Source organism: Aquarana catesbeiana, linkage group LG03, assembly GCF_042186555.1.
Source record: "Aquarana catesbeiana isolate 2022-GZ linkage group LG03, ASM4218655v1, whole genome shotgun sequence".
NCBI lineage: Eukaryota > Metazoa > Chordata > Amphibia > Anura > Ranidae > Aquarana > Aquarana catesbeiana.
In genome coordinates this window covers 354,423,685-354,451,056 of record NC_133326.1, presented here as the reverse complement: position 1 = coordinate 354,451,056, position 27,372 = coordinate 354,423,685, and the positions used below count along the sequence as shown (strand labels likewise).

General features: G+C 43.0%; 1 protein-coding gene across 1 annotated transcript in view; it reads right to left on the bottom strand.

Moving 5' to 3' along the window:
- The window catches only part of NSG2 (neuronal vesicle trafficking associated 2), a 189,784-nt gene extending 162,746 nt beyond the window's left edge, over window positions 1-27,038 (bottom strand). The window contains exons 1-3 of the mRNA XM_073620605.1: window positions 26,588-27,038; window positions 26,162-26,312; window positions 10,684-10,800 (exon numbers count right to left, since the gene is read on the bottom strand). Coding sequence (XP_073476706.1) covers window positions 10,684-10,800; window positions 26,162-26,290 — 246 coding nt within the window. The 5' untranslated portion in view covers window positions 26,291-26,312; window positions 26,588-27,038. The remainder of the gene's footprint in view (window positions 1-10,683; window positions 10,801-26,161; window positions 26,313-26,587) is intronic.
- Window positions 27,039-27,372: the final 334 nt, after the last annotated feature.

Here is a 27,372-nt window from a genome sequence, read left to right as displayed (position 1 = left end):
AAATACAACTGGATAAAACAAAAATTAGGTTTGTTTTCATTTCAGGCTGCAAAGCAACAAAATGTGATTATTTTAACTACTTCCGGACTGCCCACCGTACATATACTGTGGCAGGGCGGCCCGGCTGCGCGATTAGATACAGCAAGTGCACACCTTGCCCACGGGTCCAATGGACTCGATGTCCGCTGGCCACCCGCGATCACGGTAAAGAGGGGCAGAATGGGGATCTGCCTATGTAAACAAGGTGGATCCTCGTTCTGACAGGGGAGGAGAGAGAGATCAGCTGTTCCTAGTTATCAGGAACAGCGATCTCTCTCTACTCCCAGTCAGTCCATCCCCGACAGTTAGAAACACCTCCCTAGGGAACACTTAACCCTTTGATCACCCCTAGTGTTAACCCCTTCCCTGCCAGTGACATTTATACAATAATCAGTGCATTTTTATAGCACTGATCACTGTATTGTTATCACTGGTCACCAAAAAGTGTCACTTAGGGTCAGATTTGTCCGCCGTAATGTCGCAGTCCTGCTAAAAATCACAGATCTCTACCATTACTAGTAAAAACAATTAAAAAAATTAAAAATCTTTAAATCTTTCCCGTATTTTGTAGACGCAATAACTTTTGCACAAACCAATCAATATACGCTTATTGCAATTTTTTTAATCAAAAATATGTAGTAGAATAAATATTGGCCTAAACTGATGAATATTTTTTTTTTTTATATTTATTTTTTTGGATATGTATTAGAAAGTAAAAAATATTGGTTCTTTTTCAAAAATTGTCAGTCTTTTATTGTTTATAGCGCAAAAAATAAAAAAAAGCACAGAGGTAATCAAATACCACCAAAAGAAAGCTTTATTTGTGGGGAAAAAAGGACATCAATTTTGTTAGGGTACAACGTCGCATGACCACGCAATTGTCAGTTAAATCGATGCAGTGCCGTATCGCAAAAAAATGGCCTGGTCATTAAGGGGGTAAATCCTCCCAGGGCTGAAGTGGTTAAAGGGGGGGTGATTCTTTTCTATACCCACTGTACATAGTTACATTTTAACTATTTATATACTATACCTGATCTATGCCCTTCGAACTGAAAATCACTGAAGTAGACACTGCTAAAGAATAATTCCAGGCATGGCTATATTATACATAGTTTTATTGATCAAGCTTGGATCAATGTAACTTTATACGTATATACCATATCAGGCCAGAGCCACTAAAAGCTGGAAATCATTAGACACTGCTACCCCAGTGATCTCCACTTGCTTCCAGTTCCTGTGCTGATGCATTCTGAACAAAGGTGGCTGACTGCTCAGCTGCTACATTGATGGCAATGGTGAGGTTGCTGCATTGATGGCACTTGTGAGGCTGCAGATGGGCATTGATCAGGCTGCATTGATGGCAATGGTGAGGCTGCAGATGGGCACTGACCCTTATTTTGCTTCAAAGTTCCTTATTTAAAATTTAAGTTTTTTTCCTGAAACTTCCCTCTTAAAATGACTGTGCGTGTTATACGCCGATAAATACGGTAGTTACATTGGTCCAAGCTTGACCAATGTAACTCTTTAAAATATAGCCATACCTAGAATTATTCTTTAAGCTATGTTAACTTAAAATGTATAATACCATGTTCAGTTACATGATTTGGTTCCTTTCTCATGTTGTTCCAGAAATGAAGAATATTGTATATGCATTTGTACTTAACGCCCAGAGAAAAAAAATAGCATTTACAAGTGAAGTATTTGCATTAGTCCTTAAAACCGCAAAATTGTACATAAAAGAAAATAATCGGGAACACTGCTTTTCAGGATTATGAAAATGGTGTTTTGACAATGAGAACAAAGGGGAAAGAGTAAGGATATTATATGCTTACAAAGAACAGACTAATAATTATATATAGCCTTATTAAACTCTTCAGTGACTCGCAGTATATCTCTTATAACCACAACTTGATTAACTTGAGTAATTGATGAAAATATTGTAGACACTGAAACCAACAGCACACAATTGCCAGTCATGTTTGGTGTGCAACTTTTTTTTTATATCAAGGTGAACATGACCGTTCAGAGAAAAATTATCATTCCCTTAAACATAAAAATAGAATCACGATCCTTCACATTGTAGACCATGTTGTGTGGGCATCCATCTGTGCCCGAGCTGCTCAGCCAAGCATTAAGTGATATAAGAAAAAGGAAATTATTTGTGGCAAGTAGTTTTGCATGTGTACTTACATCAGCAATGGCTGAATGCACACAGAAGTCCTGCTTTGCCCATTGCAGATGAACTGCGGCTCATTGTGGTTCAACGGGAATCGCTGAAAGTAAGCGGTACGTGAAATAAGTCCAAACTAACCCCTGTTGTAACCTGTTGTAATTCCAATCACTTGGCTACAGAGACAAAAGTACACCACATATAAAACTACATGTAAAAAAATGTACAGGAGTTTGAAACACAAGTATGACCATAGTCAAAGAGTGTGATTTTACTATAATGTACTGTATGTTTGGGTAAGCAATTACCTGATCAAAAGTCATCAGCCACTATATCAGTTCTTTCACTTACCATACAATTTTAATTCAAGAGATTTAGTGACCCCAAAGAATAGTGATGGGCTAAACACCCACTAGTTCATTTCTCACCAGAACTCCCAAACATGTAAAAAGTTTGGACCCGAGCCATAAACTTTAATAAAGTCTAAGGGCTCCGAACGTAAAAAAAACAAAAATCCCAATTTTGGGATATATGCAAGTTATTGGCCAGAAAAAGGATATGGGGGCCCAGGTACTGCCCTGGGGGACATGTATCAATGCAAGATTTTTTTTAAAAAAAGATAATTTTTATAGCAGCAGTGATTTTATTGATGCTTGAAGTGAAACAATAAAAATGAAAAAATCCTTTAAATATAGTGCCTGGGGCCCCCCTTAGGCTGTCTCTAAAGTGGTGCATCTGTACTGTGTAAAGAACCTGCTGCAGCAATACTGGCAAATAAAGGTAAAAAAAAAAAATACATTTAAATTGATTTTCCCCAGCTGCAAGCTATTGCCGACAATACAAAAATGTTTTTAAAAATGGCGTGGGTTCCCCCCCCCCCCCCTAAATCCATACCAAACCCTTGTCTGAGCATGCATGCAGCCTGGCAGACCAGGAACTGTTAATGGGAACAAGGGACTCTTCCTGACAACCCTGGGCTATGGTTGTGGGAGTCTGCAGGCAGGGGGCATACTGTATCTAAATCTGGAAGCCCCCTTCAAACATTCACATAGGGGGGAGGATCTGGGAGCTCTCTTTTTAAAGGGGGCTTCCATATTCCAATAAGCCCCCTGCCCACAACCACAGCCCAGGACTGTGGGGAAGAGGCCCTTCTCCCCATCAACATGGGGACAAGGTGTTTTGGAGGGGGGAAGAGCCCCTCTGTAATTCTCTATGTACCTTTGTTATTGACAGCACTGGGACAAGGTCATACAGTGCAAAGATGTCAAACTGCACCCCCTCCCCTGTTCATAGGGATGCTACGCTCAGCACTCATTTGCTTATCACAATCACTGCCGCTGTCTCTACTTTTGTCAGCCTTGCAAAAGAAGGAAGGTGCCCCCACCCCTACAGTAAACCATTGTGCCCAGGGCAGCCACCCCTTGTCCCAGCCCTAGTTATTGATACAGAAAGTGATGGTAAACTCACAATTTTACAGTTGTACAGATGAGGGTTTATCTTTCAATATGGATGCATTTCTATGACAACAGTCTAAAAGAGGATATGTATATATGATATGATACATCTGCTTCAGGTCAGTTCAGAACAGTGTTAATTTCAAAAAATGACTAAAACATTTTAGTTGACTAAATGAATACTATTTTAGTCGACTAAAATACGACTAAAACCAAAACAATTGAGATTACTAAACTACGACTAAAACTAAAATGGCATTTTAGTCAAAAGACAAAATGGGACTAAAATTAAAATGGCATTTTAGTCAAAAGACTAAGACTAAAACTAAATTGAAATTTGACTTCGAAAATAATAATAAAAAGGAGTGTACCCTGCGCTGCCTAAACTGGTAGAGCAGCTCACACAACAAATAGATAATTTGTTCAATTAGCAAAGATATATAAGTGTAGCGCTAAACTGATTAAATTGGTAAATATCAACTAACAACCTTGTAAGGCAGGCATGTCCAAAGTCCGGCCCGTGGGCCAATTGCGGCCCGCGGTCCGGTTTTTAATGGCCCGCCTGGTTATCTAAACCAGCCTTTCTCAGCCAGTGTGCCGCGGGATCAGGGCTGTCAGATGAGCCCGTTCCCCTGCCGAACTGTACATCGGCACTGTGAGAAGATTCGTCAGCATCAAAAGTGAAAGTAAAGTGCAGGGGAGTGTGCTGTGCTCTCTGCTTCCCCCTACAGTGCAGTACCCGGGTGAATGAGGTGGGTGTTCTAGCACAGTACTGTGCTAGAAGCTAGATTCTTTTAAAAGGGTTTTATTCGTGTGTCTGTGCATGTGTGTCTGTGTGTGTGTGCACGCATGTGTCTGTATGTATGTCTGTATGTGTGTGTGTGCATGTGTCTGTATGTGTGTGTGCATGTGTCTGTATGTGTGTGCGCATGTGTCTGTATGTCTGTATGAATGTGTGTGCATGTGTCTGTGTGTGTGTGTGTATGCGTGTGTGTGCATGTGTCTGTATGTGTGTGCGTGTGCATGTGTCTGTATGTATGTATGTGTGTGTATGTATGTCTGTATGTGTGTGTGCATGTGTCTGTATGTGTGCGTGTGTGTGCGCGCGCGCATGTGTCTGTATGTGTGTGTGTGTGTGCGCGCATGTGTCTGTATGTGTGTGTGTGTGTGTGCATGTATCTGTATGTGTGTGTGTGTATGCATGTGTCTGTATGTGTGTGCATGTGTATGTATGTCTGTTTGTATGTGTCTGTATCTGTGTGCATGTGTCTGTATGTGTGTGCGCATGTGTCTGTATGTGCATGTATGTATGTATGTGTGTCTGTATGTATGTGTGTGCATGTGTCTGTGTGTGTGTGTATGCGTGTGTGTGCATGTGTCTGTATGTGTGTGCGTGTGCATGTGTCTGTATGTATGTATGTGTGTGTATGTATGTCTGTATGTGTGTGTGTGCATGTGTCTGTATGTGTGCGTGTGTGTGCGCGCGCGCATGTGTCTGTATGTGTGTGTGTGTGTGCGCGCATGTGTCTGTATGTGTGTGTGTGTGCATGTGTCTGTATGTGTGTGTGTGTGTGTATGCATGTGTCTGTATGTGTGTGCATGTGTATGTATGTCTGTTTGTATGTGTCTGTATCTGTGTGCATGTGTCTGTATGTGTGTGCATGTGTCTGTATGTATGTGTGTGCGTGTGCATGTGTCTGTATGTATGTCTGTATGTATGTGTATGCATGTGTCTGTATGTGTGTGTGTGCATTTGTCTGTATGTGTGTGTGTATGTGTCTGCATGTATGCATGCGTGTATGTTACTTTTAATCTGCCCCCCCAATTCCTGTACCATCAGAACTGCTTTTGTAGGGCTTGTTTGTGATAGCAGCCAGGACTGCTGCTCCTCTGAAAAGCAATCCATGCACAGATCGCTTTTCAGAGGCATTTGACAGGTGGTAAAAAGGCATTATGTTGCCTCCTCACCACCTGTTTTAAGCCTGTAAATGCAGCATCACTATACCACAACCGTGCAATGCACACAGTTGCGGGATAGTTGCAGTGCAGCCTCATTCAGCCTGGGTATACCTCCAGCTGCAGCCACAACATGTGTACACCCCCAGCTGCTCCCTCTGTAGCTAAAGGGGGAGAAGTTGGGGGTGGTAAAAACAGCTTAACCATGTGGTTTTACTGCCCCTCCAACCTGACATGTGAACAAGCCCTTGGTTCACATCTGTGTGGCTGCGTGTAGGGCAGCCCATTCATTTCAATGGGCTTCCCTACCCACAAAAATGCAGGAAAAGACGTCCCCAACCTTTTTTTTTTAAATTGCACTGCACCAAAAGCACCCCACGTTTTCCAATGTGTGGGGTACCTTTAAGAATTAACGGTACCCTTAAAGTGCAGAGCATTCGTCTGTGTGTCAGGAACGAGCGCGACAAAGGCAAGAGAATTCTTGTTGGGCAGTGTATTAGTGCTCGAACGAACACAATTAGACCGAATTTTAATGGTTCAAAGAATGTCAGGCAAAATGGTCGGCCCTCACGCATGTTCACTTCGTCAAATCTGGCCCTCTTTGAAAAAAGTTTGGACACCCCTGTTGTAAGGTGAATAGTAAAATATCAGTAAATCAATCAGAATGTACAGGCCATAAAAACTAATAATCTAAACAAAAGAACACATAAATATCACATATGACATGTGCCTGATAAGCTGAATACAAAATGAACAATCATGTGTACAAAAAGTACGTGTAAATTCTATAAAGTTCACAGTATATGGTGAGGAAAGAAAAAATCCAATTCACCACAATAGTGTATCACATATGACATGTGCCTAATAAACTAAAAATAAAAAACCACGTATATGAAAAAGTCAGTGAAAATTCTGTATAGTCCACAGTGTGTAGTGAAGAAAGAAAGGATCCAATTCACCACAAAGGTATCAAAGTGCAATGGATAATACACAGACCAGTTTATACAGAATTACGCTATGTGGTTCCCTTTTTTCCATGTTCCACATACATATTTGATATGCAATTACCCCTGTATGAAGACCAAGTTCTTATAAAGGGTCGGGATGCTCTGGGTTTTAACCGCAGAGGATCCTCAAGATTCCATCCTGGTTGCCAGTTTAATATACAAGCCTGTTTGACTCATAGAACATACGTTCTTTTGAGTTTAAACCATCTGGTAAGCTCATATCTGCTTTGGTGGGGGCTTTACTGCACTGATGCTTCCAGTATTATCCATTGCACTTTGATACCTTTGTGGTGAATTGGATCCTTTCTTTCAGGAAGTTATTGTCCTGTGGAAGACGTTCCCATCAATGCATTCTTGTGCCTCTGCCTTTTTGGAAAGGGTCGGAGACTTTTTTCCCGCAAAATGCTGCATTTTGCATGTAATAGACTTCAATGGACCCCCCATCCAAAATGCAAGTACCTCGTTTTTACAGTGATTTTGCCGCGATTTTGCTGCGATTTGCATTTTGCTATTTTTTTTTTTGCTGTACATTCACTGTATATAACTGGTTGCTAAGGAGGAGGGCCGAGAAGCTGGCTGCCGCGTCCTTAACAACCGATGAGTCATCAGCTATCAGCGGGCTTCCCCGCTGACAGCTGAATGTAAAAAAAAGAAAATCGTAAAAAAAACCGACGTGGGGTCCCCCCCCAGGTCCATACAAGTCCCTTGGATTTAGTATGGACAATTCAGAGGGAACCCCCCACGCCAAAATAAAAAAAAAATGGCCCCCAAGATCTATACCAGACCCTCATCTGAGCATGCAGCCCAGAAGGGCTGATGGGGGCAAGGACCTCTTCCTGACAACCCTTGCCCGGTGGTTGTCAGGGTCTGCGGGCAGGGGGCTTATCGGAATCCCCCAGATCCCAGCCTCCCCCCTATGTGAATGAGTATGGGGTACCCCTACCCATTCACGACAAAAAAGTAGTGTAGTGTGAAAAAATACAGTAGACAGTTTTTGACAAGTCTTTTATTAAAAATATCTTCTTCTTCCCCGCTTCTTCCTCTGGTCTTTCTCCATCTTCTCCCGCATCTTCCTCCTTCGGGCTTCTCCTTCTCCCGCTTCTTCTTTCTCTTGTCTTCTTTGTCCAGTGTTCTTTTTCCTCTGCCGCCGCCGACCCTACTCTGATTCTGCGTCCCGCTGATCTGTCTGTGCCAATGTCAAGCATGTCTTACATAATGATGGGGGCGTGGCCATCGGGCGGCGTCATCCGGAGGCCCAGCCCCCTTGTGATGTCACTGCCAAGGGCATGATGGATCCCTGACATCACAAGGGGCGGGCCTCCGGATCTCCGAATCCATACTAGACCCAAGGGCCTGGTATGGACCTGGCGGGGGACCCCACGCTGTTTTTTTTTCACAATTCAATTTCAAATTTTTTTTAGCATGCAATTCTTTTTTTTTTACATTCAGCGGGGAAGCCCGCTGACAGCTGATGACTCATTGTTTGTTAAGGACGTGGGGGCCGGCTTCCCCAAACACAAATTGCTGCAAAGCCGCGTCAAAATCACGGTAAAATGCGGTACTTGCGTTTTGGATGCGGGTCCACTGAAGGCTATTACATGCAAAACGCTGCATTTTGCAGGAAAAAAAGTCCCTGAACCTTTCCAAAAAAAGAGGCACAAAAATGCATTGATGTGAACATGTTCCATAGGAACTCATGTTAAAAAATTTCCCTGCATTTCTGCAAAATGCAAAATGCATCAAAAAACGCATTTGTGTAAATCGAGCCTTAGGCAGAAACATGCACTAGATCCAAGGGAGTCACATTGTAAAGTGTGTGGTGAACTTTAGAGGGGAATCCCCATCACTTTCTAGTGATTTTTCCCTTCTTGTGGCAGACAGGAAGTGAAGGTAAATCTCCCCTTTGGGACACAAGACAAAAAAAAAGAGAAAAAATCTGACAATACATGTAGTTATACCCCGGTCCCTACATTATCCAAAACAAAAAAAAAAAACATGTAATGTATGTTTTATTTGCTGCAATATTAACAAAATACAGCCATTTTTTTTAGTTCCTGGGGGTTCTCATTTGTTGTCTTTATGGCAAATAATAAGGCTATGTTTCCACTATTGCGTCCCCAAAGTCGCGTGATTTTTCCGCAATTTTTTGCTGCGACTTGAAGCGATGCCTGTGTATTTCTGAGGTCTATGGACCTCAAGTCGCATCAAAGTGGGACCAAAGTAGTGCAGGGACTACTTTGAAGTCGCTGCGACTTGAAGTTGCACAGATATGAATGGTACTCATTGGAAATCATGGGGTACGACTTGTCATGCGACTTTTCAGTCCCAAATCGCATGAAAAGTTGCACTAGTGGAAACCTAGCCTAAATGTTATATAGTATAATATGTGCAAAGGGGTTTATTGTTCATGTTGGCTGCTGCTGGCACTTGCCCTGTAGGGTGACACTATAAGCTGATATACTAAAGGAGTTGTGAATCTTCATCATCTTCACAAATGATCCACTTCAGTAATCTAATCATGTGAAAAGCAAATCACTGTTACTTTATTTCCTCTGCACATTTGTTATTCAGTTGAACACAGCTACAAATTGAGTGAAGATTCCTGTACCCTTTTATTCAACTCCAATGATAGACAGAGGTAAACTATGAGTCTGCACTTTCATTGTAGGAGACACAATGACAAAGACATTCTGTGGGTCTGCACCTTCCTTGTATGGTAACATAATGACAGATACAGTATAAATGAGTAGTGGCAGAGTTCAGCAAAAAAAAAAAAAAGTGGTTTTGCGGATCTGTGGGTGTAAGAAGGTGGATCAGGATCGGATTTGGAAAAGTCATTGGGAGGTATGAACTGTTTTGTCAGAGTCTCAAGGTATTCTTATATAAAAACATATTTGACATGGTTTTTATAACCGAAATCCTGAAATTATTAAACTGCACCATTATTAAATACAGTACAACATTTAAGCAGAAGACATTTTTATAAGACAATGGGGGTTATTTACTAAAACTAAACAGTAGAAAGTTTTTTTTTTTATCTTAATGCATTCTATGCATTAGGATAAAAAGCCTTCTGTGTGCAGCAGCCCCTCAAACACTTACCTGAGGTCCCTCTGTCCAGCAATACCCATGAGTAGCTCAGCCGCCAGATTCTCCTTCCTGTTTAACTGATACACAGCAGCGGTGCCATTGGTTCCCGCTGCTGTCAATCAAAGTCAGCTAGCCAATCAGGTGGGAGAGGAGGCGGGGATAGGTCAGGGCTCAGTGTCTGAATGGACACAGGGAGCTGTGACTCAGCTCGAGTGCCCTCATAGCTAGCTGCTTGCTGTGGGGGCACTCAACAGGAGGGAGGGGCCAGGAGAGCCAAAGAGGGACGCAAGAAGAGGAGGATCCGGCTGCCCTGCGCAAATCCACTGCAACAGAGTAGGTAAGTATAACATGTTTGTTATTTTTATAGGAAAAAAAAACGAGACTTTACAATCACTTAGTAGTTTCATTTTGGATAGACCAAGGGAGGGTAGTAACCCCTGTCAGATTTATTTTCGCCACCTGTGTCCCATTGCGGAGATTTCTCTTCATTTGTCCCATGAAGTGAGAGGAAATCCCAGCAAATTAAGGGAATTTCTTGGGGACCCCCAGGCACCAGAACTAGTGTCCCCATTGGAACATTTCCCTTCTATTACTCTTCTGCAGACAACCCAAAATTCTGGGATTTTCTTTTACTTTCATTTTCAATGATAATGGTGAACAGGACAAATAGAGAGAGAGAATCTCCTTAACGGCTGTACAGCTAGCAATAAAAACTGACAGGTGTTCTAATCCCTCTCCACTCTATCGAAAACTAAATAAAACATTTTCCCTTTAGTTATACTTTAATTGAACAAGCTGAGTTTAGAAGCTAATTGGCTACCATGTACAGCTGCACCAGATTTTGCACTCTCCAGTCTTTGTAATCAACCCCATTATGTGGAAGCCAATTCATCTGTAAAAGGTACAGGTATATTGAATCACACCAAACAAGAGGATCTCTGTAATGTAAGAAATGAAAATACAGTACCTTTAACCTTTCAGTCACCCCATCTGTGAAGCTGACAGTGAACTCAGCAATTTTCGGCACTCTTATTTTCTTGTTCTTTTGTTCAGACTGATACTCTGTCCTTGTCTTCACAACCACCTAAAACATACCAAAGTGTTAGCCCTGAACATGGTAGAACAACTGAGATCTAAAGTGGTTACATTATTCGCAAATAGGGATGAGGTTCAGATTGCTTCTACCATGGGTTCAAGGTAGTTTAACCACTTTTTCTTTTTCTGATACTTTTTGTTTACAAGTTTAAATCAGTATTTTTTGCTAGAAAACGGAAAATTGTATCATACTTACCGTAATTTTCCTTTCCTGGTGCCTATCCATGGCAGCATACCTGTGATAAGCTCCTCCCCGGACTCTTCCCCTCAGGAACATACATTATAAAAGTGAAAACCATACCCAATAGCATTCTCCTATTATATCGAATACCATGGGAGGGCATGTATGCTGCCATGGATAGGCACCAGGAAAGGAAAATTACGGTAAGTATGATACAATTTTCCGTTTTCCTGGTGCCTCCATGGCAGCATACCTGTGATAAAATAAATAGCTAACAACAGGGTGGGTAATGCTCATAAACAAAATTTTATGAAGGAAACGCGAGAGCCGACACAATCGCCCTTCTTCCAAACTCCACCGACGTGAGTGCCCCTGGATCAATCCTGTAATGACGCATGAACGTGTTTCGGGATGACCAAGTGGCCGCTTTGCAAATGGTTTCTAGAGATACATTAGCCCTTGCCGCCCACGATGAAGAGACTTCATCGACCCAGACGACGGAGCCAGACGACGCGCTGACGTCACCCCCAAGCAAACCGCATTCCAGCAGGACGGGTTTGTCCGAGCTCCGGTGGCCACGGAGCCGGACTTAAGGCTGTTTTTTACATCACGCTTTGTAAGTGTGCATTTTGTTACTTGCTTTTATTCAAAATAAATTTATCAGTTTTACACTATGTGAGCTCCCTCTATGTTTTATGGTATCCTTGCCATGGGTTCGTTGGTGTGGCTGATGATGAGAGGACCTCTGGTGGACATCGTTGACAGTTCCTAAATTCTGGTTTTCAAAGATTTCTGCTTGCTGTGATCCTCTGTGGTGGGGGGTCATGGCCATCTGGTAAGGAGCAACCCCTTCCATTTTCTGGTGGTGGACCCTCCCTTGCTGTCACGGATTAATACCAATCATCACTTGGACTTTTTTTGATTTCTGTTGGTGATTTGGACTCACTTAGATATTATACTTGATGTTTCACTTGATGGGACTTTTTCATATCACTATTTAATGTTTCCACATTATTTTTGGTTTATATATAGCCATTATATAAATATCTTCTCACTGTAGATTTTATATTAAGGTTATTATATTAAGTTTTTTCCTATGTTTATCCACAATTGATGTTTTTTGTGGGGATTGCAGCTTTTGCATATTAATTGATTATTTTGGTTTATTAGCGCGGTTTCTCCTAATTTTCTACATAAACCATTCGGAAATGGTAAGCCCAAGAAACACCGGCAAGTGGCGGGAGGGGACAGCTCATGAGCTGCTTAGACTGCTTTAATGAGAAAGCCAGCCACTGGCTGCAAAAAAACATATCAGGGTTATGGCTAATATCTTCAGCCATAATCCTGATAAACCACTTGCAAACCACAACGTATATTTACGAATTGCGGTCGGCAAGTGTTTAAAAAAAAAAGAAAAGTTGGCCAACTGCTACCTCCAGGGATAGCTTGGTGCTTGAAATCCCATGTAAATATGTACCAGCAATGGGCTGGAGTGCATTCTTACGATTTCATATGTAGCAAAAGGCAGCCATATCTCCTTGAAGTATCAGAAGCAGAAGCTAAGGTTTTTTAGTTTTAGTAACAGCTTTATTTTTAAATCTCCTTCTCATGTGATTTTACTTTGGAGAGCAAGGGGCATTTGATTCAGGCTTGTCCCCACCCCCTTTCCTGACCGGCCGGGCTGCGTGCTCGGATAAGGGTCTGGTATGGATTTTGGGGGGACCCCCACGCCGATTTTCCGGCGTAGGGGGTTTCCCTTACAATCCATACCAGACCTAAGGGCTTGGTATGCCCCTGGGGGGGAACTCACGCTGGTTTTTTCATTTAAAATTTGGCGCGGCGTTCCCCCACAGGATTCATACCAGACAGCTGTCAGCACTGCCTGTCATTCATTCAGGAAGCAGAGATGCGACACATCTACCTGTCCTGGCACACTCATCCTGCTGATCCAACTCTCGCATCCAGCCCACGTGCTGGTATGTGATGAGCTCAGGTCAGAGACATTTTCTGAAAGCAGTGGGCCTGTGTGCAGGATCATAAGCTGAGAAAAAGTGGTTGGGTGTGATTTTCATTGCGCTGAATACTGGCTCTGGCTTAAAGGGACACAGAATGCAGGGTTTCAGTAGTAAGTGACACAAAGGTTCAATAATAATTTCAACAAAGTTCCCAGAAGCTCAACAGTAATTGTAATTCCACAAACTGTCACCTGATTGTGGCTTTCTCAATCACAGTGAAATCCCTTCTTTCTGAGATTGGCAGTGGCAACCAAGCGAATCATCTTCCTCAAGATGGTGGATGGGGCTAGCAGGACTGTGATTGGCTTTAGCAGTGGCCAATGTCAGTCCTCCTCCTCCTGGAAAGAGGGACCCCCCCCCCCCCCCCTAGCAGAACTGCACCCAATTCCTTCCCCATCACAAAAGCTGTCGGTCGCAGCTACAGCAAAGTTAGAGAACCAAACAATGTTTCCCATCTTTTACAATGTGTGGGGGCACAGTGCATCCCCCTCAGTGCAGGTGTGTTGTGGGGAATTCTGAAATTGGAATGCATTAGTGTCTCACTGACACTTCCCTGCGCTGCTCTGCTGATGGGGAAGGAGACGAGTGTCGGCAAAAGAGGCTTTGTGTGCCTACCCCTGCTCTATAGCGTGAACACAGGATTTAGGTTGCTATTCTTGAGCTGCCTGCCAACATGCTGGAAAAATGTAATTATGAGAAGGAAGCGAGTGACAGCATGAAAGCCTGCATTGAAAAATCTACAATCCACCTTTAACTGTGTAATGATCAGAAGGTTCATTTGGTTATTGTAAAAATCTATAGATATTGTTAAATGGCCCTCAAAAGAAAACATAGACTGTATAGGTTTATCGCCATATTTATGAGTTTATATCAATAACAATAACAGTGTGTTAAATGTGGGTATGATCAAACTGTGAACATATTTTAAGAGGTTTGGTCAACAATACCCACACCACCTTCCACAGCTACAAGAAAGCTGCACCGCCCCCCTCCTCCTTCCCATAAACAGATAATACCAGACAGCCAGTCCCATTTACCAACTATGTCAAGCCACCAACCCCCCACCATCTAGTGCCTACCTAGTGGCAGCCCTCTGTCAAGAGGCAGCTTGCTGGTTGCAGGGGGGCAGAAAGAGACAGAAGAGTGTCTGGCTGTCACACAGTGGTGAGACTATAATTGTTGCTGAACAAAAGATTATAGCGCACACCATATGGCCATACAGTGCTTTAGCCCACTACTGCGTCAAAGTACCCCATTTTCAGTGGGTCCTACACTATTCATATAATGAAAGATCCTGCTTCTCAACCATGGGAGAAATACACTCCTCTTTATTTGAAAACTAAAAGTCCTCCTCCTATAATTGACACTGATTAGACGTACTGGTGGGGGATGATGGGGTGCTCCATCCCAAGGGGTCTGGTCAGGATCCATATAACAGACAAAGATGTGGGGGGCACACTCTAGCTATGCATCACATTAAAGATGGTGCTGCTATAAGACCATACAAACAGAACAAAAGATTATATCGCACACATACAAAAATGTCATTTAAATCCTACAAGGCTATTTAAAGCACCTGAGCATAGTAAGCAAATAAGCAAAATATGGGAATTTGATCGCACCATATGGCAGCACTGTATGGCCATATGGTGCGACCAAATCCCCTTATATTTTGCCTTTAAAAATAACAAACATGTTAAACTTACCTGCTCTGAGTAATGGTTCTCCACTGAGCAGCCATGATCCTCTTCTTTTTGGGTCCCCCATCAGCGGTCCTGGTCCCTCCCCCTACCGAGTGCCCACAATAGCAAGCTTCTTGCCATGGAGGCACTTGAGCAGGCTCGATCCAGTGACATTGTACAATGGATGTCTCCAATAATGTTTATATACATATCAGTAATGACAGCCTTCACATTTCTATCAATAGAGGAGTTTTAATAGTAATTGTTGTATACACAACAGGCAAAAACCTTGTCCATGCTTCATTTTGAAATAAAACAAACGTTTGATTTTTTTTTCTTTGTTTGTTTCTACTTATGCATTTATATATTGCTACTCATACATAGAAATAAAATTTGAACATCTTTTAAGAAGCTCCAATGTGCAAAACAACTCTTGTGTCCACGTATAGTTGGTGAGCATCATTGTTCTGTAATAGGATAAGTAATGTTGTTTGAAGTAGAATTATGTAATAATATTCTGATGAAATAATGATCTTCTAGATACTTACAGAAGTTCCCTGAGAAAGCAGATATACTCAATGAAATGCAATGGAACAGATTATCTTGAATAATGAATATCAACATCTGATAAGCTGCTCAACACTGTATTGTTTTACAATGTTTTGAAGGATATTTTGTGCAGTCATTTTGACCTAAGAGTTGTTTTATCTATTCGTAATAAAGTCGTTTTTATAAAAACAGGTAATGTAATTGTGTTACCTCACAACTACAAAGCCGTGAAAGTCCTACATTACCATGAATGGGGGTTTCCTCCTTAAGTGTTAAGTGACTATAATTTGGGATGTGGCTGTTGATTGTTGTCTTAAGAGCTTGTATATATACTCTAATATTATTGTCTTCTTTTTGTCTTTGCAGAGACCTATGTTAACCGGTTCCCGACCGCCGCATGCCAATTTACGTTGGCAGAATGGCACGGGTGGGCAAATGGTGGCGGTCGGATTTGTTAGAGGACCGATCAGTCCCCAGGGCCAGACCAATGATTTATGGTCTGGACCTGCTGATTGGTCCTAACGAATGGAAACCTTCCCGTCTGTATAAGTGTAAACACAGACAGGAGGAAGAAATGTCATCTCTCCTCGTGGAGTCTTTTCGATTCCAGTGAGAGGAGAACAACATCTAACCGTGAGCTGCATAACACTACACTAACACCAGTACACATAGGTACACTTGCCACCCTCCGATCACCCCCTGACCCCCCCCCCCCAATTAACCCCTTCACTCCCTGTCACTGTGTCACCAATTGCAGTTTTCAAATTTTTCACTGATCACTGCATTGGTGTCATTTGTGACTGAAATAAGTGTTAGGGCAGTTAGTAGTAGGCCCCGTTAGGTCTAGGTTACCCCCCTAAACCCCCTAATAAAGGTTTAACCCTTTGATCGGACCCCAGTTAACCCTTTCACCCCCTGCCGCCAGTGTCACTAATCGATAGCCGTATTTGTGTCACGGGTGACGCTAGTTAGCAAGTTAGTTGATTCGTTTCGCTGTCAGGTTTTTATAGCGTCAGGTACCCCCATATATTACCTAATAAAGGTTTTATCCCCCTGATTGCCCCCTAGTTAACTCTTTCACCCCCTGTCACCAGTGATCACCATATTAGTGTTACGGTGACGCTGGTTAGTTAGCTTGTTTTTTATAGCATCAGGACACCCGCCGTATATTACCCAATAAAGGTTTAACCCCCTGATCGCCCTGCGGGTGATATCAGTTAGGTTTTAGCGTCAGGGTCTGCATCACCCCAGGCAGCGTCAGATTAGTGGCAGTAGCGCTAACACCCACGCACGCACCATACACCTTCCTTAGTAGTATAGTGTCTGAACGGATCGATATCTGATCTGATCAGATATATACTAGCGTCCCCAGCAGTTTAGGGTTCCCAAAAACACAGTGTTAGCAGGATCAGCCCAGATAGCTGCTAGCACCTGCGTTTAGCCCCTCCACCCAGCCCACCCAAGCGCAGTATCAATCAATCACTGTCACTTACAAAAACACAACACACATAACTGCAGCGTTCGCAGAGTCGGGCCTGATCCCTGCGAACGCTAACAGTTTTTTTGGTAGCGTTTGAATCAGTCACTGACAGTCAGGAGCTCTTTTTCCTGTGAGTCTCACTAGTGTACCAGTAAATTTAGAGACCAAAATGTAAAATCTTAGGTACACTAGTGAAGAGGCCTACAGGTTTCTGAGCATGACAGATAGTGAAGAGGAAGTTAGCAGAAGAGGGCTCCTTCTGCTAACACAAAATTAGCAGAAGGAGCCCAAAGGGTGGTACTAAAGAGCTGAAAAACAACGTAGTACATCACTATGTTCATATTTGTTGGCCAACAACTGTGTGGCCGTGTGTGTGCAAGACAAGTTTGGGCCAACGCCCTTCAGACAAGATTCCACGGTTTTGTTGGCGAACAATTCGATCGTGTATATGAGGCTTTAGGATGTACATTTTTTATTTCACTCCTCACTACCTATCACAGTTTTGAAGGACATAAAATGCCGAGATAGCACAACCCCCCCCCCAAATGACCCCATTTGGAAAGTAGACACCCCAAGCTATTTGATGAGAGGCATGTTGAGTCCATGGAATATTTTATATTTTGCCACAAGTTGCGGGAAAATTAATTATTTTTTTTGCACAAAGTTGTCACTAAATGATTTATTGCTTAAACATGCCATGGGAATATGTGAAATTACACCCCAAAATACATTCTACTGCTTCTCCTGAGTACGAGGATACCACATGTGTGAGACTTTAGAAAGCCTGAAGGCGGTGATTGGTTTTCGGGGTCCTGTACACGGTTAGACTGCCAAAAAGTCCCACACATTTGGTATCCCCATACTCAGGAGAAGCAGCAGAATGTATTTTGGGGTGTAATTCCACATATAACCATGCCATGTTTGAACAATATATAATTTAATGACAACTTTGTGTACAAAAAAGAAAAACATTTTTTTTAATTTTCCCGAAACTTGTGGCAAAATATAAAATATTCCATGGACTCAACATGCCTCTCAGCAAATAGCTTGAAGTGTCTTCTTTCCAAAATGGGGTTATTTGGGGGGGTTTTGTGCTATCTTGGGGCATTTTATGGCCTTCTAAACTGTGATAGGTAGTGAGGAGTGAAATCAAAAATTTACACCCTTAGAAATCTTGAAGGCAGTGATTGGTTTTCGGGGTCCTGTACGCGGCTAGGCTCCCACACATGAGGTATCCCCATACTCAGGAGAAGCAGCAGAATGTATTTTGGGGTGTAATTCCACATATAACCATGGCATGTGTGAGCAATATATTATTTAGTGACAACTTTGTGTATTTTTTTTTTTTTGTAATTTTTTTCAATCACTTGTGACAAAAAAATAAAATATTCAATGGGCTCAACAAGCCTCCATGCTGCCCTCCCATTTTAGCACCTCAAGAAATGAGATAGGTAGTCATAAACTAAAAGCCTCGTAAATTCCAGAAAATGTACCCTAGTTTGTAGACACTATAACTTTTGCGCAAACCAATAAATATACGCTTATTGGCATTTTTTTACCAAAGACATGTGGCTGAATACATTTTGGCCTAAATGTATGACTAAAATTTAGTTAATTAAAAAAAATTTATAATCAAAAGTAGAAAATATCTTTTTTTTTTTTTAATTTTCGGTCTTTTTCCATTATCGCAATATATATATCGCAAAAAATTAAAATCACAGAGGCAATCAAATACCATCAAAAGAAAGCTCTGTTTGTGGGGAAAAAAGGACGCAAATTTTGTTTGGGTACAGCATTTGCATGACCATGCAATTACCAGTTAAAGCAGCGCAGTGCCAAATTGTAAAAAGTGCTCTGGTCATTGAGCAGCCAAATCCTCCAAGGCTGAAATGGATAAAAAAAAACATTAACGTCTCTGCACATGCTGTGAACAAGCCCAAAATATTCTATGTGAGTCAAATCCGAGTGTTTTTTTTTTCAGTTTTTGTGCACATATGGTGTGAATGAGGCCTTAAAGCTGAACTCTGTTTCTGAATGGTACATAAGGACATTCAAGGCCCACCCATATTTTGAAGCTGGCTGCCAGGAGAGCAAGGGATAAGGCAAGTATTCCTCTCTGTTATATCCTTCTAGAGTCTAGACCAAACAAAAATTAGACCCTTACTACCAGGGGTAGACTGACAACTCATGAGCCCCTAGGCAATAGGAGATAATGGGGCCCCCTGGGCAATAGGAGATCATGGAGCCCCCTGTGTCCCCACTCACACTCAAGCCACACCCACACAAATATATATTGCACTGGCCACATTATATGTGTTTGTGGCAGCCATCCTCCACATATTGCAGCTCAGTTGAGCCCATCAGCAAAAGGAGGGCCCATCAGCAAACTGTGGAAGCTGTTGGGTCCTTATGTTAAAGGAGAAGTAAAACCAAAGCTCTTTTGGACATACTTCTCCAGTGGATCACAGGAGTGCAATTCGTTCTGCACTCCTGTGACCTGTTTTTTAGCATACTGACATCACAGAGCCAGTCCAGGCTGGGGAAAGATCCCTCAGCGAGCTGCTGAGAGCCTGAGCTAGCTGCTCCTGCCCTCATCACAGCCCAGTGCTCCAGTGAGTGCGGGGGGTGTCAAAGCAGACAGCGGTGACTGACAGTCACCAGCCCTCTGCTCAGAGCAGAGGGGGAGAAATGAGCGATCAGAGGTCTTTGATCGTTTAGTTCTCAGTCTTAGAGCCGGCAGGGGACAGAGGCAGCATTGGATTGATGCTGCATTCACCTCGATAAGTATGATTTCATGGGAAGAAAAAAACGTTATTTCTCTTTTAAAGAATGAGCAAATGTCCTGGGAGAGAGATGGGGGAAATAAGAAAGTAGGAGAGAGATGGAGAAGGAGGGGAGTGGTGAGAGAGAGAGGGGGGTATGGGAGAGAGAGGGGGTGGGAGAGAGGGGGTGAGAGAGAAAGGGAGTGAGAGAGAGATAGAGGGGTGAGAGGGAGATAGAGGGGTGAGAGGGGTGAATGGGAAAGAGAGGGGTGAAAGAGAGGGGTGAGGGAGAGAGGTGGTAAAAGAGAGAGCGAGAGATCGCGAGAGAGCGAGGGAGAGCGCGAGAGAGAGAGAGAAAGAGAGAAGAGGGGGAGAGAGAAAAGGGGTCAAAGCAAGAGGAGGTGAGAGGGGTGGATAAAAAGGAGGAATTTTGTAGGACTTTAAATGAGGTTACGCCATGTTGAGAAAAAGTGACAACATAATTATGAAAGTACAGTACATGATTTATTTATTGCAATTTACAATACATATCAGATATTTTGTATCAAATAGATAGGTAGTCACCAGACTTACACTAAATATGCTGCTCATAGCATGCAATACAAATATAAAGTAGACACGTAATAAATCGATTGAAAAACAAATATAATAAAAACAAGTAACTGTTGCATCTAGTGGCACTCTACGCGTTTCCTGGCGTTACAGCCATTCATCAGGAGTGTTATAAGGTATTGTACTAGGAAGGAAAAAAACGGGATTAATGATAGTACCCTTAGAATAAGGGGGGCAGGGGAATCAAGTCCCAACAAGGTGGGGATAGATTGGGATACTTACTGACAACCTCAAAGCCAAGTCCTGTATCAGCCAAGGAAGACGGGGGCACGAGGCATGATGTCTCCCCCGGGGTTGAAATGGGGAAACCCTCCAAGGAAGGAGAACAGCGCCCGGAGCCCAGCATAGTGGTCACAGCATGATCCGATAGGCTATGTGTACACTGAAAGTGCATGGTGTTCCTAGAGAGATGTGTCAAAAAAAGGGGGATTGGTTAAATGTGTAAAGGTGTGAAAGTAATGGAGAAAAAAATGTCTATGTGTTCACACAAGGGGACTACATGAGGGAGTGTATGTGAAAAAAACCAAGTAAGGGGAGAAAAACATAACAAAAAAAAAAATACCAAAGGGGATGGCTGATCTCCCAGCAAAGAGGATAACCTGTAGGATCAGGATGTGCTTCCTTGTGATTGAAACAAGCAAATGAACCACCAGCTGCTCCAAGGCTACTGATATACTCACTCCCAGTGAGGGACCCCATTAGCGTCATGCCCTTCCTTGGAGGGTTTCCCCGTTTCAACCTGGGGGGAGACATCATGCCTCGTGCCCCCGTCTTCCTTGACTGATACCGGACTTGGCTTTGAGGTTGTCAGTAAGTATCCCAATCTATCCCCACCTTGTTGGGACTTAAATCCCCTGCCCCCCCCCCCCCTTATTCTAAGGGTACTATCATTAATCCCTGCTTTTTCCTTCCTATTACAATACGTTATAACACTCCTGATGAATGGCTGTAACGCCAGGAAATGCGTAGAGTGCCACTAGATGCCAACAGTTACTTGTTTTTATTATATTTGTCTTTCAATCGATTTATTATACCATGTATATGTGCCATGTCTACTTTATATTTGTATTGCATGCTATGAGCAGCATATTTAGTGTACGTCTGGTGACTACCTATCTATTTGATACAAAATATCTGATATGTATTGTAAATTGCAATAAATAAATCATGTACTGTACTTTCAGAATTATGTTGTCACTTTTTCTCAACATGGCGTAACCTCATTTAAAGTCCTACAAAATTCCTCCTTTTTATCCACCCCTTTCACCTCCTCTTGCTCTGACCCCTTTTCTCTCTCCCCCCTCTTCTCTCTTTCTTTTTATCCACTAAATCAGGGATGGAGGCCGCCATGTGTTTCGTACAGTTTGTCAAGGCACGTCCATTTACTGAGGTGAGAGGTGTGTTTGAGAGAGAGAGGGGGGATGAGAGAGGGGATGGAGAGATCAGAGGGTGAGAGAGAGTGGGTATGAGAGAGGGGGTGAGAGAGAGAGGAGTGAGAGGGGTGGAGAGAGGGGCTGAGAGGGAGAGGGTTAGAGAGAGAGAGGGGGTGAAAGAGAGAGGGGTTGAGAGAGCGGGAGGTGAGACTCCCCCCCCCCACCTTCCCCTAGCTGCTTAGCCCTCAGCTGCTTCCTGCAGATCCTGTCTGGGCACACAGCCGGCTCTGTCATCCTCACTGGGTGCACAGAAAACACAGCTGGAGGCTTCATGTGAGGGAATGGAAAGAGGCGACATAACCGGGTTTCTGGGAACTATCCCCAGCATGTGCCGTGTGTGTGCCTGGATCGTGCCATTTACAGGGCCGGGTATCACAAGGATGGGGGGTTACTCACATCCCTGGCTCCTCTTCTCCAGTTTCTTGCATTATCCTGGGCTCCCGGTCAGTCTCCTACACATCTGCCTAGATTATCGCTGATAATGGTAATGTGCATGCCTATTAGAGGTACCAGGAGCCTCCCATGGGGTGGACCCCCTACTGGCCCAGGCCCTCGGTGCCCAAATGGTTAGTCCGCCCTTGCTTACTACACACGGGGGACCAAAAAAGCTGACTGAGATTTAAGTGCCCCACAGCAGGAAAATATAAACACGCACAAACACAATCCACATAGCCTTAAAGTGGTTGTAAACCTCTGCTAGTACTAACACCAGATTTCGGCAAGTCAAATCAAGCTTGAATGCTGTGTTCTTTGTTTTCTTTTAAAAATCGCCCTTACTGAACTGTGCAACCTCATACCTGCAAATCACGTGATTGATCAAGTGATGTTGCCGCCCAGTGTCTGTGTTTCCATGGCAATGGAACTCTCTCAGATCCGGCAGCAGATGTCACTTCCTCCTTTCCCCATCCAAGAGCACGGATGGGTGTGGGGGATGTCTCTGTACTGACTGTGGGAGATATAGGCACGCTGTGTTCTTGCACAGCGTTCCTGTATCTTTAGCGGGATGACGCAAAATGTAAATTGACCATGGTACCATGGATCAGCTGCCATGCTACCATGGTCAGTTTACTTGTAGTAGGAGCGGTACAGGCAGGATCAACCAGGTAAATCAGAGCATCTACAGCCAGTAATAAAATACAGGTATGAACTCATTTTAAAGAGACAGTGCAGTATTTTTTTTTCCCTTTACAAACACTTTAAGTCACTACAAAAGTAGCCCATCTAAAAAGGAGTGCTTGGCCCATCATGCCTACACTTTAGCTGATAAATCACAAAGCATCAAAGACCTTGTGCAGGATTTTAAGACATCTAAAAAAAATGTGTAAGCCACTGCTGACCTATGCGTTTTAAAAATGCTAATTGTCTGGCTGTTATGTTGATCCAATGACCTATTTATGTTCAGTTTAATAATTGACTGACCTTGAACAAATACAATGATCTAGTGCTTATATTCCTCTCTGACTTTACCTGCTGCGTACTTGTTCCAGGTCTGAATTTCAAAAAGTCAGTGGTGGAAAAGCAACTAACATTTTCCAAAGGGGGACAGCAACTGGAACTTCCATAATTTTCTCAGTATGGCTTCCCTTAACCATGACTACAAAAAAGTGCTACCTAATTGCAGTGGACAAAAAAGGGTCCCCTGACCTGCTAGACATGTACTTTGTGGTGTAGCTGCCTAAATCTCAGAACAAGGTGGTCAAAATGGCAAATCTTTTAGCAGCTAAAACAGCTAAAAAGCTCCCATGTACTGTATGTTATCTCTGTATTTAGCTTGTAGATAACAAATAAATACATACAGTATATGGCATCTATATATTAAAGTGATATTAAAGTCTCTTTTTTTTTATTTAAAAATAACAAACATGTTCTACTTACCTGCTCTGTGCAGCAATTTAGCACAGAGCAGCCCAGATCCTCCTTTTCTCTGGCCCCTCCCTCATTCCGAGTGCCCCCACAGCAAGCAGCTTGCTATGATGGCACCCAAGCCAAGCTGCTGCTCTGTGTGTCCATTCAGACACAAAGCCGCGACTCGGCCCTGCCCCCCCCTCTCCTCAATGGTGCCTACTGTGTGTCTCAACCAATCAGGAGGGAGAGTCCCGGAAAGCCAAGTCTTTTGTGCAACATCACTGGATTGAGATGGGGCTCATGTAAGTATTAGGGGGGCTGAGGAGGGCTGCTGCACACCTAAGGTTTTTTCTTTATCTTAATGTATAGAATGCATTAAAGCGGAGTTCCACCCATTTAAAAGTCAGCAGCTACAAAAAGTGTAACTGCTGACTTTTAATAATCGGACACTTACCTGTCCCACGGTCCAGCGATGTGGGCAAACAAAGCCCCGCTCCTCTCCTCCTCCTCTCTGCGGCGCCGGCATTGTAACTGTGGGCACCCGGCTGTGGCTTCACAGCCAGGCACACACTGCGCATGTGCGAGATGCACTACACGCTGTGAATGGCCGGGCAATCTTATGGGACCTGTGACGTGTCCCAGAAGATTGCAGGGAGGGAGGGGGGAGAGCTGAACTTCTTTCTGGCGCCATGGAGCCCCGGGAGGAAGTGGGAGCTGGGTGTCCACTCTCTCCCCCAAAAAAATGACATGCCAAATGTGGCATGTCAGGGGGGTCACCATCACTTAAAGCGGAAGTTCAATTTTTGGGTCGAACTTCGCTTTAAGATAAAAAAAACCTCCTGCCTTTAGAACAACTTTATGCCTGTAACTCTCTAATATGTATTTTTTTATGCAATTAGCTTGAAGTTCAGCTTAAAAATGCATCTATATTCAAAAAATGTAATACATTGCAGATGACTAGTTCTCAGATGATGTGGAAGCTGCATTAGTTTCCTTCTTTACATTAATTTTTGTGATGATACCAGTAACACACTTCCTGTCCTAGGGAAACAACTCTAACTTATTGTACTACATGGAGCAGCACCATTGTCAACCTCTGTTGATTTGGACTACACACACCCCCCCCATCCTCATCTCCATTACATTGAGGAGGGGGCATTTTGTACTTCAGATAGCTGCTAATAAAATTTGAAATTTGTGCAGACACTGCAGAGGCAGTGACAAGGATACTGGGATTCTAGTCAGATCAACAGGCATGTTCTATAATTGATCAAAATGTTCATAGTCTAAAAAAGAAAATAATAGCAACGATCACATCTAAGGACTGCTAAGCTTAAAGAGGAGCTCCAGTCTCCCCCAAAAAAATAAAAGTCAGCAGCTATAAATACTGTAGCTGCTGACTTTTAATATAAGGACACTCCCCTGTCCAAAGTCTTCACCCAAGCTGATTCTTCAATCAGCTTTGAGTCCAGGCGCTGACATCTTAAGTAAGGGAAACTGGCAGTAAAGCCTTCCGGCTTCACATCCGGTTTCCCACTGGGCATGTGCAAGCTGCTCTGAGCCTTGTGAATGGTTCCGCAGTCTCCTGTGACCTGTGATGTGACCCAGAAGGCTGCGGGGGGGAGGAGGGAGGGACGAACTTCTGCTCAGATAACCACGGCAAACTGACTGGAAGAGGGAGTGGGTACCTGTCAAAACCAGATACCCGATCCCCCCAAAAAGTGCAAAATGTGGCAGTGGAGGCGGAGAGAATGCTTTAAATATTTCACATTTTTTGTTCTTGAATTTAGCTAGTCTTCAAGCTGCACTGCTTCTAATCTGAAGGGTTAATCATCACATGGTTTTACAAAGAGAGTCTCTGCATTTTTTTCCCAGTGAAAACCTCAATTTGGAAACTCACAACATTTCCACGGCCTTGGTTACTTGAATTCTCTTCCGGAAGGGAAATTTCCCAAAACACAATAGTAACCAAGTGAGCATATTTTTTTTTATTGTTCTGATTTTATTTTTGCAAAGCCAACAGTATTATCTAAAATCTCAAGAGTGCAAAGCCAACAGTATTATCTAAAATCTCAAGAGTGGAAAGCCAACAGTATTATCTAAAATCTCAAGAGTGCAAAGCCAACAGTATTATCTAAAATCTCAAGAGTGCAAAGCCAACAGTATTATCTAAAATCTCAAGAGTGCAAAGCCAACAGTATTACCTAAAATCTCAAGAGTGCAAAGCCAACAGTATTATCTAAAATCTCAAGAGTGGAAAGCCAACAGTATTACTCAAGTGGAAAGCCAACAATATTACCTAAACTCTCAAGAGTGGAAAGCCAACAGTATTACCTACAGTATTACCTAAACTCTCAAAAGTGGAAAGCCAACAGTGTTACCTAAGTGGATAGCCAACAGTATTACCTAAAATTTCAAGAGTGGAAAGCCAACAGTGTTACCTAAAATCTCAAGAGTGGAAAGCCAAGAATAGTACCTAAAATCTCAAGCGTGAAAAGCCAACAGTATTAACAATGCTAGCTGTACTTACTGGTATGAATATTAGCTGCTTATATATGCCCCACCTGAGTCTGACACTAGAAGCAATAGCCTTTCACTGGAATATTCTACCAAATAGCAATAGGTTAGCGTCATATGTTACTCATGTTCCCCCTCCAGCTCTGACATAAAGGGGTCTTTAATTTAAAGAGGAAGGTGAAATAGGCAGGCTGATGGATTTGGCACACACGCACACACAAGAATAATGCAGAGCTCCGTAGGTCAGTAAGGGATCCATTCCTAATAATATTACCTTCTCTGGAGCAGAAAACTGCAGATGATTTACATCCAAGGGTGTGATCAAAGGAACCGTCTGAAAGCCATCTTCAGCAGAAGCCTCCTTAGTGTTCTTGTCACTCAGATTGCTCCCCAGCTTCACCATCCTGATTTTTCTCTTCCCACACCTAGGGAGCAGCAAAATGTCCAGGCTCAGTCATATGCATCCTTTATAAATGGAGGGGATCTGGACTCATCACAATAGTCATGTGCATGCAAAAATCCCTTTTCTATAATACTAATGTATGACAGTAAAACATACACTTGGTTATGCAATGCCTATAGATTAGATGCCTATAGATAAGCCCTCTTATTACATGCGCAAGCACTGTATCATTGAGCACAGCTAGGGAGTGTCTGCTATGGAAGGTGTCTGATAAAGCTGATAAAAGCCAATACTCACGATGATGAGAAGCTGTCTGTCTCTGTCCAGGCTGTTAGGAGAGGAGCAGAGCCGAGCGCTCTCCGTGGTGCTGAATGCAGACAGCGATCCTACAACGACGGCTTGTGACAGCTTGTAAAGCCGAGCGGGGCGCCTATTGCAGCACACTCTTCCTGCGGCACTCGCTATCTAGCTCTGCTCTACCCTGATCGCTTGTACAAGCTCGCCCTCTGCTGTCCAAATACGAGAAAGCGCAAGGTCCATAGAAATTCCATTTACTGACCAAGCAGCAGGGAGAACAGACGGACAATGTTACCTAAATATAGACATTTAGCCTGGCTGGGTTTAATTCTAAAGGTTGGCACTGTAGGCTTTATAGTGATGACTAAAAAGGTGAAAGCCTAACCATTAGGAGCATTAAAGCATGCTACAGCTACTCTTGCTGTTGCTGTGAAATGTTACAAGCCTATTCTTTACAGGAATGAGAAAAGTATTCGTCATGTTTCCTTAGAGACCAGACAATGCAGAGGTTTGATGGATGTCACGATGAAGCGGCTGTAGACACGAATATGTAATTATAAATTGTTATTCCGCAATCCACGCTCTCCCTGTTACTCCCACCCACCAGCTGCTCATGAAAAATAACCTGCTCTAGGTATCTAGATTGAGATGCAGGTTTTAGGGAAGCAGTTTGTTTGATTTGGGGGCTTATCTTGCTATGGGTGGGGTTTCGATGTTGTTGTAAATTAGAATGTCAGTCTTGTATTTATTGTGCTGACGATATCCCACATACTAGGGTCAGTTTG